Here is a 12,593-nt window from a genome sequence, read left to right as displayed (position 1 = left end):
TCTGATTTTTTTTTTATTATAACATTAATTAATTGCAACAATATAGTGGAACTGGTGCAGTTCATATAAAAAATATAGTGGAACTGGTGCAGTGGAGATTTGCATGCCTTGGCCTCATGAAAGTACTCCACCATGTTTATTCCAGGCTAAAAAAGAAAGAATACAAGAGAGCGAGAGTTAGAGAGTGCAAGTGAGTAAGGACCAAATGTCTACCGACTACTATAGTATAATTAAAATATAGACATTGTGAGGACCATTTTCCTGGTCCTCACTAGAGAAATTGTTTTATGATAAAGTCTAGTTAGCTTTACAATTTGGAAAAGATTTGGTGCATTTATAATTAAAAAAGTTGAACTGTAATAGTCTACATCTACATAACAACATTACAGAAAACAATAAAAAAAAAAACGATTCAGACCTCAATTGACCTAAAAAGCCATAAATTGATTGATGATATATCATTACAATAAACATGCTCAGAAAACGAATGTGGCCCACCTATCTGACTATCCTATCTGGCCGATGGGCAGCGGGGTTAGGTGGTCAGATAGATGGGCCGCGAATGCTTTGTAGATTTAGAAGACTTCTTTAGAGTCAACCTCATAGAGTCAGATCCAAATGGGTTAAAATACAAAAGTGTCAACTTTCTGATAATTATGTTAATTTCTGCACTCAATACTTTGTTGGTGCCTGTTTTAGAACAAATTACTGCATCAGTGTGGTGTGGTACAGAGGTTACCAGCCTGTGGCACTGCTGAGGTGTTCTAGAAGCCCAGGATGCTTTGATAGTGACCAACTTAAGCTTAAAGAACAGCTATTTTCCGAATACTGCCAGGCTATATTTGATAACTGTCCCCAAAAGTATAGTAAAAAAACACCTGGATATGCATGTGTGCGTCACAGTCTTGAGCTCAGATATGTTGATAAAATGAATAAAGTTTCCCCCTTTAGATGTGCTTGAGGACTTACAGGCTTATGGTCGATGAAGGCCAAGCTGCATTCCTGAATGGTGTGGCAAACCACTTTCGCACCGCGGCCATGGCCAACTCTCCAAGTTGTAGGTGGAAGCAAGGCTGGCAGCTGCCTCAGGGCGAGTTCCCCAACACCATCTGTAAGACATAGGTGTCAATACAATGTGGAATGGCATACCTGTGATTTCACAATCCCCGCAATATCGTCGCATAAATATCCTGCATATTCCATCGCATTTTTTAAGAAAACGTGCCACATAATCAAGGATTTTTTTCAACTTAAGTTATACAAAATATAGAGAAAACAATCCTCCATCTCTACAATTCATATGAAAAATTGCATAAAGTTACATGTAAATTGCCTATGTTTTTACTGCACAATAATATTTGTGGCTGCTCACTGCATAGGGCACAGAAATATATTATATATTTCTTAATGTTACAGGCCCCGCGCAGAAGGCCAAGTAACGTTAGAGAGACAGTTCTGCAAAATAAGTGCATCCGATCTTTATATGTATACATAACTTAAACCAAACACAAATAAAAGTAAACTCATAATGAACACTATAACCTTGTAACTGGAGTCAATTTGAATTGAATTAAACGCATTTCACAATAACCTCGTGTGTTACAGCGTTCACAAAATGGCGGACAGTCTGCATAGCTGCTAGACCTACATTCAACATATTCACAACCCCGAACGTCATTAACGTTACCCGAAATATCTGCGGTATGAACATATAAATTTACATTACAGATCTTGTGTGCATATTACCAAGTTGTTGTAACAATAGTACCTGCAAAATAACAGGACAAATTGATGAAACAGGAGACACCGCGTCACGTCGCACCAAATCCTCAGAAGATGTGAGGGGGCGCAGGCGCGCACAGAGTCCTCCTTTCAGTTTTCAAAATTGTCCCGGTTTCTCACCACAAAATACTATATTCTTACACTAATCCTGTAATGATTTACTTTCAAGTCCCACATCTCCGCATGAATAAAAATAAACTTTTGCTTAATGTATAACACCTAACAAAAATGTAATTCGGACCAAATAAGCAGGCTATCCGTGCTGATAACGGCTAAATGGTTAGCTACGGTGTTAGCCAAACCAACCAACTAGCCTCGACATCGACAATATACAGATAGTAATTTAATAGGTAACGCAACACAGACAATGTGAATTAGTCATGTAGTGTACACATACCTTTTATTATTTGTTTGCCTCGCTGGATGATCAGTCAGGTTCTCTGCTGTGACGAGCGCCAAATTGTCTCTGCGAGCGCTGCTCGGTGTATGGACTCTGGTGACGATATGATGACGTTCGAAGCACAAACAACCCACGTGCTGGGTCAAACGATATAATGTTGGGTTGATTGATTTTGACTCAACACATGAGTTGCACAAAATAACCCAACTTCCATATAAATAACCCATAGCCTAATGGGTAAAACATTTCATAACCCAGCGGTTGGGTAGATAAAATAACCCAGCATTTTTTAGAGTGTAGGCTACATTAATAAAAATCAAGTAGTTGCCTATCCTTGCCTTGTTTTTGAATACATAAATCAAATAGTGTAAAATACATTTCAGAGAAAGTTTTTCTCAATCTTTTCCACTGGCCGAATTGTATTTTTAATTGATTTATATTTTTAATGGAAACAGATAGGCCTTGGGCATTATTTGCACGAAACTATTTTCTCAGACAATCTGGTATTATCATGATAAGCAATTATCTCTGTGGTTAAAACATTAAAACACAGCACGCCACTGGAAAAGTGTTCAAAAAACATCGCATCCACAACAAATATTTCTATTGATTGAATATAAAAATGTTGTAACTTCTCAGTAATAATTTCATGTTTAAGTGTTTAACTCCATTCATTTGAATGGCATATTTAATCTAAATGTTTATATCAGAAGCAAAACATAGTTTAAATCATTATTTTATTTATTTAAACTGTTATTTGCGTCAGTTTCACTAAACGGCCCAGCGCGCTCGCTGGCGCGGACATTTAAGCAGTGATAAGGCACAGGATATCATCAAGTCCCAGGTCAGGTGATTATGCTGTCGACAACAACTCGGTGTATAATCAATGTCAGCATTATCTGGAGGGGGGTGCTTTTTTTATTTTATTGTCCATCTTCGTCGGCCTTCATTCCTACTAAAGGAGCAATGTGCTCTGCATGCAAGCACTGATGGATGCAAGACATGGGCTATGTTTGCAGTGTAACTTTCTTGCTTATATTCATGTCTCCTGCACTTCAAGAAATGTGTTAAATGACATTAGAACTTTATTCAGGAAATTCATAATAAACTTTACTAAAGCAATGTGCATTTTTTTAAGTAGGCTATGTAGATGCACCATTGTTTGAAACTGTGCAAGAGAAGTCATGTAAGTATGTCAGGTGCTTCAACAAACAAGACTTCTGTATAGGATGAACCTATGTTTTCTCTCTAATGAGGAAGCGTTACACTACTGAGAAGTGCGCATGCAAAACCAAAATGGGCGTTTACCAATAAGTGGCCAATTTCAAACTACAATAAATGTTTTTCAAACATTTTTCAACAGACTTGCTAAACCACCCCACCCCTAAACCAAGCCCCCAATGGATTAGAGCAAAACCCAGTAGTGTTCTGCAGAGATACATGCCTGAATGATCTTGTGCTCATCAACTACAAATCACTGTTAGTTCAATGTCACTGTCTCCACCCATGTGTGCTGTTGGCTTTCATTAAAATTTCAATGCTGATCCAACACACTTTAAACACTGAAATGTCAATCTCAACCAAAATTATGGTTTGGATCAAAACTCAACATTGTATCAATGTCTCCATGCTGTCTGTGCGATTTATTTCAACACTTTACTTATTTTGAAAATTAATGTATGTTAGTAGATTTAGAATCAATAAATATAATGCAAGTAAAAAGCATGCTAAAAACAGAAATACATTATATGCACCATTGTTTGAAACTCGGAGAGTTCATGCATGTCAAACACACAAGACTTCTGTATAGGATGCACCTTGTGTTTTCTCTCTAATAAGGTAGCATCAATTAACTACTGAGAAGCCCACATGCAAAACCAAAATGGGCGTATACCAATTAGTGCCAATTTTCAAACTACAATTGGTGTTTTTCAACCATTTTTCAAAAGACTTGCTAAAATCATAAGGGCCCACCCCTAAACCAAACCCCAGTGTATTAGAGCAAATGAGGTAACACCATTAAAAGTGCCCATCATGAACTGAAACGCCCCACTGATTGGGAAACACCCAGTAGTGTTTTGCACAGATACATGCCTGCAAGATATTGTGCTCATGAACTAAGACTCACTGTTAGTTCAATGTCACTGTCTTCACCCATGTGTGCTGTTCCCTTTCATCAACATTTCAATGCTGATCCAACACACTTTAAACATTGAAATTTTGATGTCAACCAAAATGATGGTTTGGATCAAAACTCAGTATTGAATCAATGTTACCATGCTGTCTGGGAAGCCTATTGGAATTTGGGCCTATTAATGTTTATCTTTGCTGGCGTTAGTTACTGAGGCCTATTTAATGTTTTGTATGGTTGAACATATGCAGGCTTACCAATAAATATGTTACCAAGCATGGTTCGAATTACGTGGGAGCTGAGCTCCCATAGAGAGAGGATGAGCTCCCATGAAAGCAGTAAAATCATACACCTGTGGGGGTCTCTAAAAATCATCAGCACCATTATTTTAAATGACAAATAAAGCACTTTTTCCTTCAGACTACTGTAGCATGACTTAAAAGATAGGACAAGATGCCAAACACAGGGATCTCGCGGGATCTCGGATCGTCATCACACTACGGTACATCCTTATGCTTAAATCAAGTGATAAAAGTGCCGCTGCGATCATTGGCGCGGATACTGTGTTTGTTTGTGGCTCGCGCACAGTCTTCACTCGGGCGCGCTTCAATCCGTTGTGGAGACTCTCTATTCGTTCCAGTAAAATTACAAAACAAAATGCACACAAACGTGTCTCTGCCTGATATAGAACCACTTATAAACATAATCGGATTTGATTAAAGTCCGCGTGAACCGGAAGTTGCAAACGACTTTTCTCCAGTGTTGTGACGTATTTCCCAGTGAAAAGGAATATTGAACAGAGGGCAGGGTTTTACTCTAGCGCTCCTCCTCTCCATCTCTCGCTCATAACAGACTAACGGTTTGAGGGGAGTGGTTAAGCGTTTCCCAACCCAAGTCCTCAAACCTACGTCATCAGGGAAGGTCCTCCAATGCAGAGGGGAGGGGCATTTTCAGATTTTGATTAAAGATTACGAAGCCCAAAATTTTTTTTGTGTGGATTGACTTGCATGGATGAATTGTTCACCACAAAACGATCAATTTAGGCAAACAAAGTAAATATGGTCAATTTTGATTTCATGTGGACTTAAAAAAAAAAAAAAAACTGAAATAAGTGCGGATTCGAATCCAGAACCTCTGACGCGTTTGGCAAATGTTCTACCACTGGACCACTTAATTAAATCTGTCGGATCTATTTCACTCACGTGAAAATTCTCAACAAATTAAACCAAATGTACTATTTAAATTGAATTGTGTTACCAACGCTTTTTTATTAAATTTGTATTATATTTACAATTTTTTTTATTTTTATATTACATTATTAAGCTACCACGCTCATAGGCTACTTTTTTTTCTCTTTTTTTAAAGAGACCCCCACAAAGATGAAATCATAATTCGAACCCTGAATAAATCCATACAGGTTTGAAACAACTTGAGGGTGAGTAAATAATGACTGAATTTTTCAAATTTTGACCACCAGTATATATTTGAAAAGCAAAATAATGATTGTTTTACTTTTTAATGTAATGTTAGGTAAGGCTTCGAAAGAAAAGCAAATGGCAAAAACAAGTTTGTATTTCGCTCCAGTTCGGTTGATGGCGGTAATGCGCCAAACAGCCACTGTCAACAGCCAATACCACTCAAGAAGAAAAACCAAACTGTGGCAGATCTCAGGTCAGCCGCTGAGCCACAATTATCCCTGTGTGCACGTCATCAGTTCACGTACGCGTGTGTGTGCGGTGCGTTTAAAGAAAACGGTATGAATGTTCTCGAAACGCTGTCAAATATACGTGTGATGCTGTGCGATTATTGTATACACACAATGTTGGATTTTATTGTTCGCTTGTGTTTTGTGAAAAGTAATTCTTGTGTACCTGGCATTCGGAGATTTATCCCAACTATCCACGTTTGCAGTGAAATATAATTGTATGAAATTACCTGTATTTATTTGACATTTTTATTTCTTTGTTTTCTTAGGTGGGGATGGAAAGTCATTTTCACGTGGTTATTTTCTGTGCATTGATCTCTTTGCACCTAATGTTGGTCCAAGGAGCCAGGCAAGACATCAAATGTGGAGGTATTTCTACCTTTTTCAACCTTTGCATGAGCACATGAATATTTTCTTATACATAGACAGTCGTTGTGGGTTGATTGCAATAAAACTTGCTCTGTTACATACCTTCATAATTGCATCTTTGAAATGCATCATGCTTATTATTTCCCCCCCAGCATGCAGGGCATTAGTTGATGAAATGGACTGGGCTATATCACAAGTAGATCCCAAGAAAATGATCCAGACTGGATCATTTAGGATTAATCCTGATGGCAGTCAGTCAGTAAGAGAGGTGACATATTTTTGTTTAATAATGACCCTGGCTCTGAGTTGTTGTTTTTTTTACACCAACTTTGAGATTTTCATCTTCATGTATTTGTTTTATTGTCCTCAGGTTCCCTTTTCTCGCTCTGAGGGTCATCTTCTTGAACTGATGGAAGAGGTTTGTGAGAAGATGAATGATTACGGCGAACATGTTGACCCTGTCACCAATCGAAAGACGTATGTGAGACACGCGTCCCGTGACGGCACTGCCATGGACCTTTCAGATGTGGCCTTTGACTCCAGAGTCACCTCCAGTTTAAAGTTTGCTGTAAGCTCCATTCTTTCATTTATTCACGCATTCATTTTTAGGTTAAGACAAGACAAACCTTAAAGGGATAGTTCACCCAAAAATTTAAATTATCCCATAATGAACTCACCCTAAAGCCATCCTAGGTGTTTATGACTTTCTTCTTTTAGCCAAACACAATCTCCTGGCTCTTCCAAGCTTTATAATGGCAGTGATTGGTACCTTAGATTTTGAAGCCCAAAAAAGTGCATCCATCCATCATAAAAGTAATCCATACGACTCTAGGGGGTTATTAAAGGCCTTCTGAAGCGAAGTGTTGCGTTTGTGTAAGAAAAATATCCATATTTATAACTTTATAAACTATAATCACTGGCTTCCAGCAACGGCCGTACACGAGTCGGGTCAGAGGTCACTCTTCCGCCGGAACTAGACTTGCGTACGTTACCGGAAGCCAGTGATTATAGTTTATTAAGTTATTAATATGGATATTTTTATTACAAAAACGCATTGCTTCATTTCAGAAGGCCTTTAATAACCCCTGGAGCCGTATGGATTACTTTTATGATGGGTGAATGCGCTTTTTTGAGTTTTTTTATAACTCTCATTATAAAGCTTGGAAGAGCCAGGATATTTTTTAATATAACTCTGATTGTGTTTGGCTGAAAGAAGAAACTCATGTACTGTACATCTGGGGTGGCTTGAGGTTGAGTAAATTATGGGATAGTTCTCATTCTTGGGTGACCTATCTACGGTGGCCGAGAAGGGTCACAACAACTACATATTCAGAAAACACCCCCAAATTCAGAAAACACATACAAACGCCACAACTTACACAACTTACCTCTTGTAGCCGTCACTGATTATGGCCCCCCTGGAAACATTTCCGTTGTGTCTTTGCAGTTTGCAGTTCGTTTCCCTATTTGCTCGTGCTGTGAATATTTGCAGCGTACGTGATGTGAAATCGACGAAGTTGTTTTCTGAATATGTAGTTGTTGTGGCGTTTGTATGTGTTTTCTGCATATAGTTGTTGTGGCGTTTGTTTGTGTTGTGACCCTTCTCGGCCACCGTACCTATCCCTTTAAACTACAAATTATTTTGATATTTAGTGCAAATAGGATGCACTTTTCTGTTGATTGATGCATTTCCTTATCAGTTTTAGAAACATCTCTCATGTGTCTTCACAGTGTGAAACGATCGTTGAGCAGCATGAGGATGAACTTATTGAATTCTTTTCTCACGAGACAGACAATGTTAAAGACAAACTCTGCAGTAAGAGGACAGGTAAGGCTGTAAATATGGAGACATGATTCAGTATTCTTTTATTTCAAACCATTATATAAAATTCACATATCTGTCTTAAGCTATTTTATTGCAACATGGTCACATAACTTATCCCCACCCCCCACATGCATCTTTTACCTGTTACATCTATTTTCAAGCAAATTTAAAGGGATAGAAAGATTTTTTAAAGAGTTTTTACACTCATGTCGTTCCAAACCCACAAGACTATTAGTCATCTTTTTAATGAAATGTAAGCGATTTCTGTCCGTTCACCTAAAACTATAACGTTTCAAAACATTCATAAAGAGATCATAAAATAAATCCATATGAATCAAGTGGTTTAATCCAAGTCTTCTGAAGAGACTCGATCACTTTATATGAAGAACAGATTTGGGGTACATTTACATGATAACGATGTACTATAAATGGAAAAGTTTTTCCTTTTGTGTTTTTGAAAAGTTTCGCGTATAGACGACAACGTTGTCAAAACGATTCCCGTACACACAGATTCGCGAAAACCACTAAAAACGCGGTATTCTGCTGCCAGGCCAGTAGTTGGCAATGTGACTTTGAAACTATTCGTCTTTGTAGTTTACACGGAGATAATAATGATATTGTTTTCAAAAACTTGGATTTTGAAACCCATTTTTTTAATACCTGAACCTGAAACCTGAAATTAGATATCCTTGATGACATACATACGTTGCCGATAAATGTGACCTCCGGAGGATACAGAGATTGATCAGCGAACATCAACAAAATCTCAACCGCACTTGCTTGATGCCTGAGGTTCATTCTCAGCACGTTTGAGCTTCTGTTCATATTCGCTGATCAATGTTTATATGTGAATAAGAGCCTAAATTAAATCTGTTCATCATATTGAGTCTCTTCAGAAGACTTGAATTAAAACTGCTCGATTCATAGGGATTTATTATATGATCTCTTAATGAACGTTTTGAAGAGTCAGAGTTTTGGGTGAATAGACTTTCAATGGAGGTGCAGATTTCATTAAATATATCTTTATTTGGGTTCCAAAGACGAATGGGTTTGGAGTGAAATGAGGGTTAGTAAATAATGACAGAATTTCCATGTTTAGTTAAATTTAATAAAATGTGTACAATATTGTGTAACATATTGAAAAGGACATCTTGATCATACCGTATCATCAATACATTTTGCATATTGCACTTATGTGATAGTTTTTTGTAACTCTTCCCACAGATCTTTGTGACCACGCTCTGAAGATACCACACGACGAGTTATGAGACGGGCAGCTTTACCATTGTGTTCACCCGATAACCTTCAGTAAACAGACTGATTCTCTTACTTGTTGAGGACACTGAACATGCTGAGATCTACATTATGTGATGTACTTGACCCTATGGGTTAACTGTTGACCTGTTCAACTGTATTAATGGGGTTACCATCCAAACTGTTCATTGTCATTTATTAAATCTGACTTTCTACAGCTAATATGAGATCTCTTTATGAGTCTCTCCAATGGTATACTTTTATATTTAACACTATTTGAATGCACTTAGTTTTTAGTTTAGAAGATAATTTGCAGTATATTTATTATAAGCACAGATTGAGGGCTGCTGGAGTGGTGTTTCTTTCTTCAGGTCACGAATCTGAGCAGATTACTAGTTATTAAGTCTTAAACTATTAGGTTGCCATCACTTTATATGGAGAAATATATGTAGTTTACCATCTTTTGTGTTTTTATTTGTTTTCTACCCAAATATAATTTGATTGGTAGTTTCTTCTGTATTTATCAACATTTGTTGTGTTTGTATCCAGTATCCATTCTTCTATATGGATACCACCATGTTATATATATATATATTTTTTTTTTTTATAATTCAGAAATCCATATGGTCACACGTGAATAATTAGAACAATCTTGTTTTTTTAAGCTCACAATTTATTGTTACTCTAGTATGGAGCCATGGTGTTTTAATATTTAGCAGCACAAAGCGGTCTCAATTGTCCTAAACACATTTTCCTAAAGCTTCTGGAGGTTTTAATCACAATGTGTTTTGCAACTCTGGAACTTGAGCTGAATTTTGCTACGTTTTTAGGGGTGAAACTTCCAGCATTAAGATGTACGACACAAGAACGACAAAGAAATATACAACTGTACTTGCTACTAAATGTGGTCCTACCTCAGGAGGGTGAAAAATTAAAAATGTGTTTTACAATATCTTTTATAGTCATTTATTGGTGAGTGTCAAAATACTAATATCAATAAATCAAATCATTGCAGGAAAAATTGTGCTTGTAAATCAGCTGCCATGTTTTTATTTTATTTTATTTTTTTAAGGACAGTGCACATTGATTAACATTTCTGTAAATGTGCCGATATCGGCAAATAGCCTTATTTCCAACTGTAGTTCTTAATCCAGATGTTAAAAGGACCATAAAACATTAACATTTACGAACATAAATACAGAAAAAACTTTACAGACAAAAAGTAAAAAAAGAAAAGATTGGAAAGACCATCTGGCAGCGGGCATCATACATCAAATATATATATATTTATATATATATATATATATATATATTTTTTTTTTTATAGTAATATTTTTAAATTTCTGCAGTAAAGTATTTATTTATTTATTTATTTTTCACATTTCTGACCGTTCAAAAGCCTAGCCTTTAAACGGCGAGTAAAGATTTGTCTTTAAATTGGCATGGATTGAGGTTCTTTACAGAAAAAATTATAATAATTGCCATTTAGTTTAGCCATGTATCTTTTTTTAAACTGAACTTCATCAAAACAGAAATGGTCAAAGTAGCCTGCAGTAAGTTCTACAATAATATAAAAGAAAAGTATACAGCCAGAGGTATGCGAATCATAATGTACAGTTATCCATCCACGGTAATGTTGACAAAGTAAGAATAGGCTTTCTTTGTTTAGAAATTCATTAGGTTTTATCTTTTATCTTGAAAATGTGACATCAGGCTAACACAGCCTCTTGGCGTGTAATACCCCTGTTCTACCGTAGATGGCGCTGTAAACCAGCAGCTTCATGTTACAGTCGTCTAGTTTGAGTTTAACTAGACGAGTGGATCCGCTCACTGGTCGCCGTTCAAAACAAACTTTATTTCATTTATACACGTATTATCAGATTCCTAATGAATAAACTCCGACCTGACTAATCTGAGGAGATGGGAATATTAAACATAGAAGAGCAGGTAAGTGTTTTTCGCTTTAGTTTTCTTCAGAAAGCATGGTCAGGACAAGTTTAGTTTGTTCTGTGGCATTGTTTCAGTTGGACTTTTTAATATGTTTACTCTGGTGATATAACTAGACAGCTAGATAAAAACTGACTGTCTCTGTTAAACTAGTTATATCAATCAGTTCTCTTAATAGTGGTCTTTTATTTACGCTGTCGAGTGAAAACCCACATGTCAACAGTATGAAGCCTCTTCTCTGTATTCATAGTTATTCATAGTTCATATTCATACCTTTTTTTTTTTTTTATAATACACAATTTTCTTAGAAATAAGTTGGATTTAAACCAATAATGATGTGCACAGATAAATCATTTATATAAATACTCCAGTATTTCATAAATGATAGGAATTGTCAATTTCATGTTGACTTTAAAAATGACAATAAACCTTACTTTGAATATGAAAAAGATGACGCTAAACCATTTGGACACTAACCCTGTATTCATAATAATTTCCTCTCCAAACTTCACTGATCCTTCTAATCCGTCTCTCTCTCTCTTCTCTAGTCGCTCCTGGTTCAGGCAGTTTTCAGCCAGAATGCTGAAATGGTGGAATTTTTGTTGGAACAAATGGAAGAAGTGGATGAATTGGTATATGGTTTTGTCTTATGATATTTGAAGAAACATCCTGATTCTGACAAATTATGTTACTCCTTTTACATGTTTGTAAGAATGCATAATTGCACATACCTGATGACTAGAACGCTGAAATATTGCATATTAAAATTATAGAGTGAGTGAGTAATCTTGGTAATAAAACTATTTGTTGTTTCAGGACCAAGAGTGCCGCACCGCCCTTCATGCTGCAGCGTATGTGGGTGGAGTTCACATCATGGAGATCCTCATCAGTTCAGGTGCCATCAGTCTGCAAATCAGCATATTAAAATGATTTCTGAAGGATCACTTGACACTGAAGACTGGAAGAATAATGCAAAAAAATTCAGCTTTGATCACAGGAATAAATTAAACATTACAATATATTCACATAGAAAACTGTTCCCCTGTAAAGTCCCCCTGTAGTCAATAATTGTATCCCTTAAAACTAATCTTTGATCACCAAAATGACATATTTAAATGTTTTTTCTTAAAAAATAAAATATCTTAAAATGCCTTAAAATATCTTGAATGTAACTGGACAC

General features: G+C 36.5%; 2 protein-coding genes and 1 long non-coding RNA gene across 6 annotated transcripts in view; 2 read left to right on the top strand and 1 right to left on the bottom strand.

Moving 5' to 3' along the window:
• Window positions 1-2,289, bottom strand: LOC311074679. Its single transcript, XR_014604340.1, has 3 exons — window positions 2,180-2,289; window positions 970-1,109; window positions 1-146 (listed from the first exon to the last, which is right to left on the bottom strand). It is a non-coding gene; the product is annotated as an uncharacterized lncRNA (long non-coding RNA).
• Window positions 2,290-5,954: 3,665 nt separating this feature from the next.
• cnpy2 (canopy FGF signaling regulator 2) lies at window positions 5,955-10,416 on the top strand. The gene is made up of 6 exons (XM_084100537.1): window positions 5,955-6,067; window positions 6,288-6,387; window positions 6,540-6,655; window positions 6,758-6,955; window positions 8,119-8,215; window positions 9,437-10,416. Exons 2-6 carry the CDS (start codon window positions 6,294-6,296, stop codon window positions 9,478-9,480), a joined length of 549 nt encoding a protein of 182 aa, XP_083956663.1. The 5' UTR covers window positions 5,955-6,067; window positions 6,288-6,293; the 3' UTR covers window positions 9,481-10,416.
• An 831-nt stretch (window positions 10,417-11,247) lies between these two features.
• The window catches only part of ankrd52b (ankyrin repeat domain 52b), a 29,842-nt gene continuing 28,496 nt past the window's right edge, over window positions 11,248-12,593 (top strand). For 2 of the 4 annotated variants that reach the window (XM_084101019.1, XM_084101021.1), the window contains exons 1-3: window positions 11,248-11,413; window positions 11,962-12,045; window positions 12,230-12,308. In XM_084101019.1, the coding sequence (XP_083957145.1) occupies window positions 11,387-11,413; window positions 11,962-12,045; window positions 12,230-12,308 (190 nt within the window). In that variant the 5' untranslated portion in view covers window positions 11,248-11,386. The remainder of the gene's footprint in view (window positions 11,414-11,961; window positions 12,046-12,229; window positions 12,309-12,593) is intronic. The other 2 variants (XM_084101020.1, XM_084101018.1) reach the window with 1 other exon arrangement.

The sequence above is a fragment of the Abramis brama genome (genome assembly GCF_963993115.1).
Source record: "Abramis brama genome assembly, chromosome: 23".
Classification (NCBI taxonomy): Eukaryota; Metazoa; Chordata; class Actinopteri; order Cypriniformes; family Leuciscidae; genus Abramis; species Abramis brama.
Note: the sequence above shows the minus strand (reverse complement) of the source record. Positions and strands in the feature narration are given on the sequence as shown.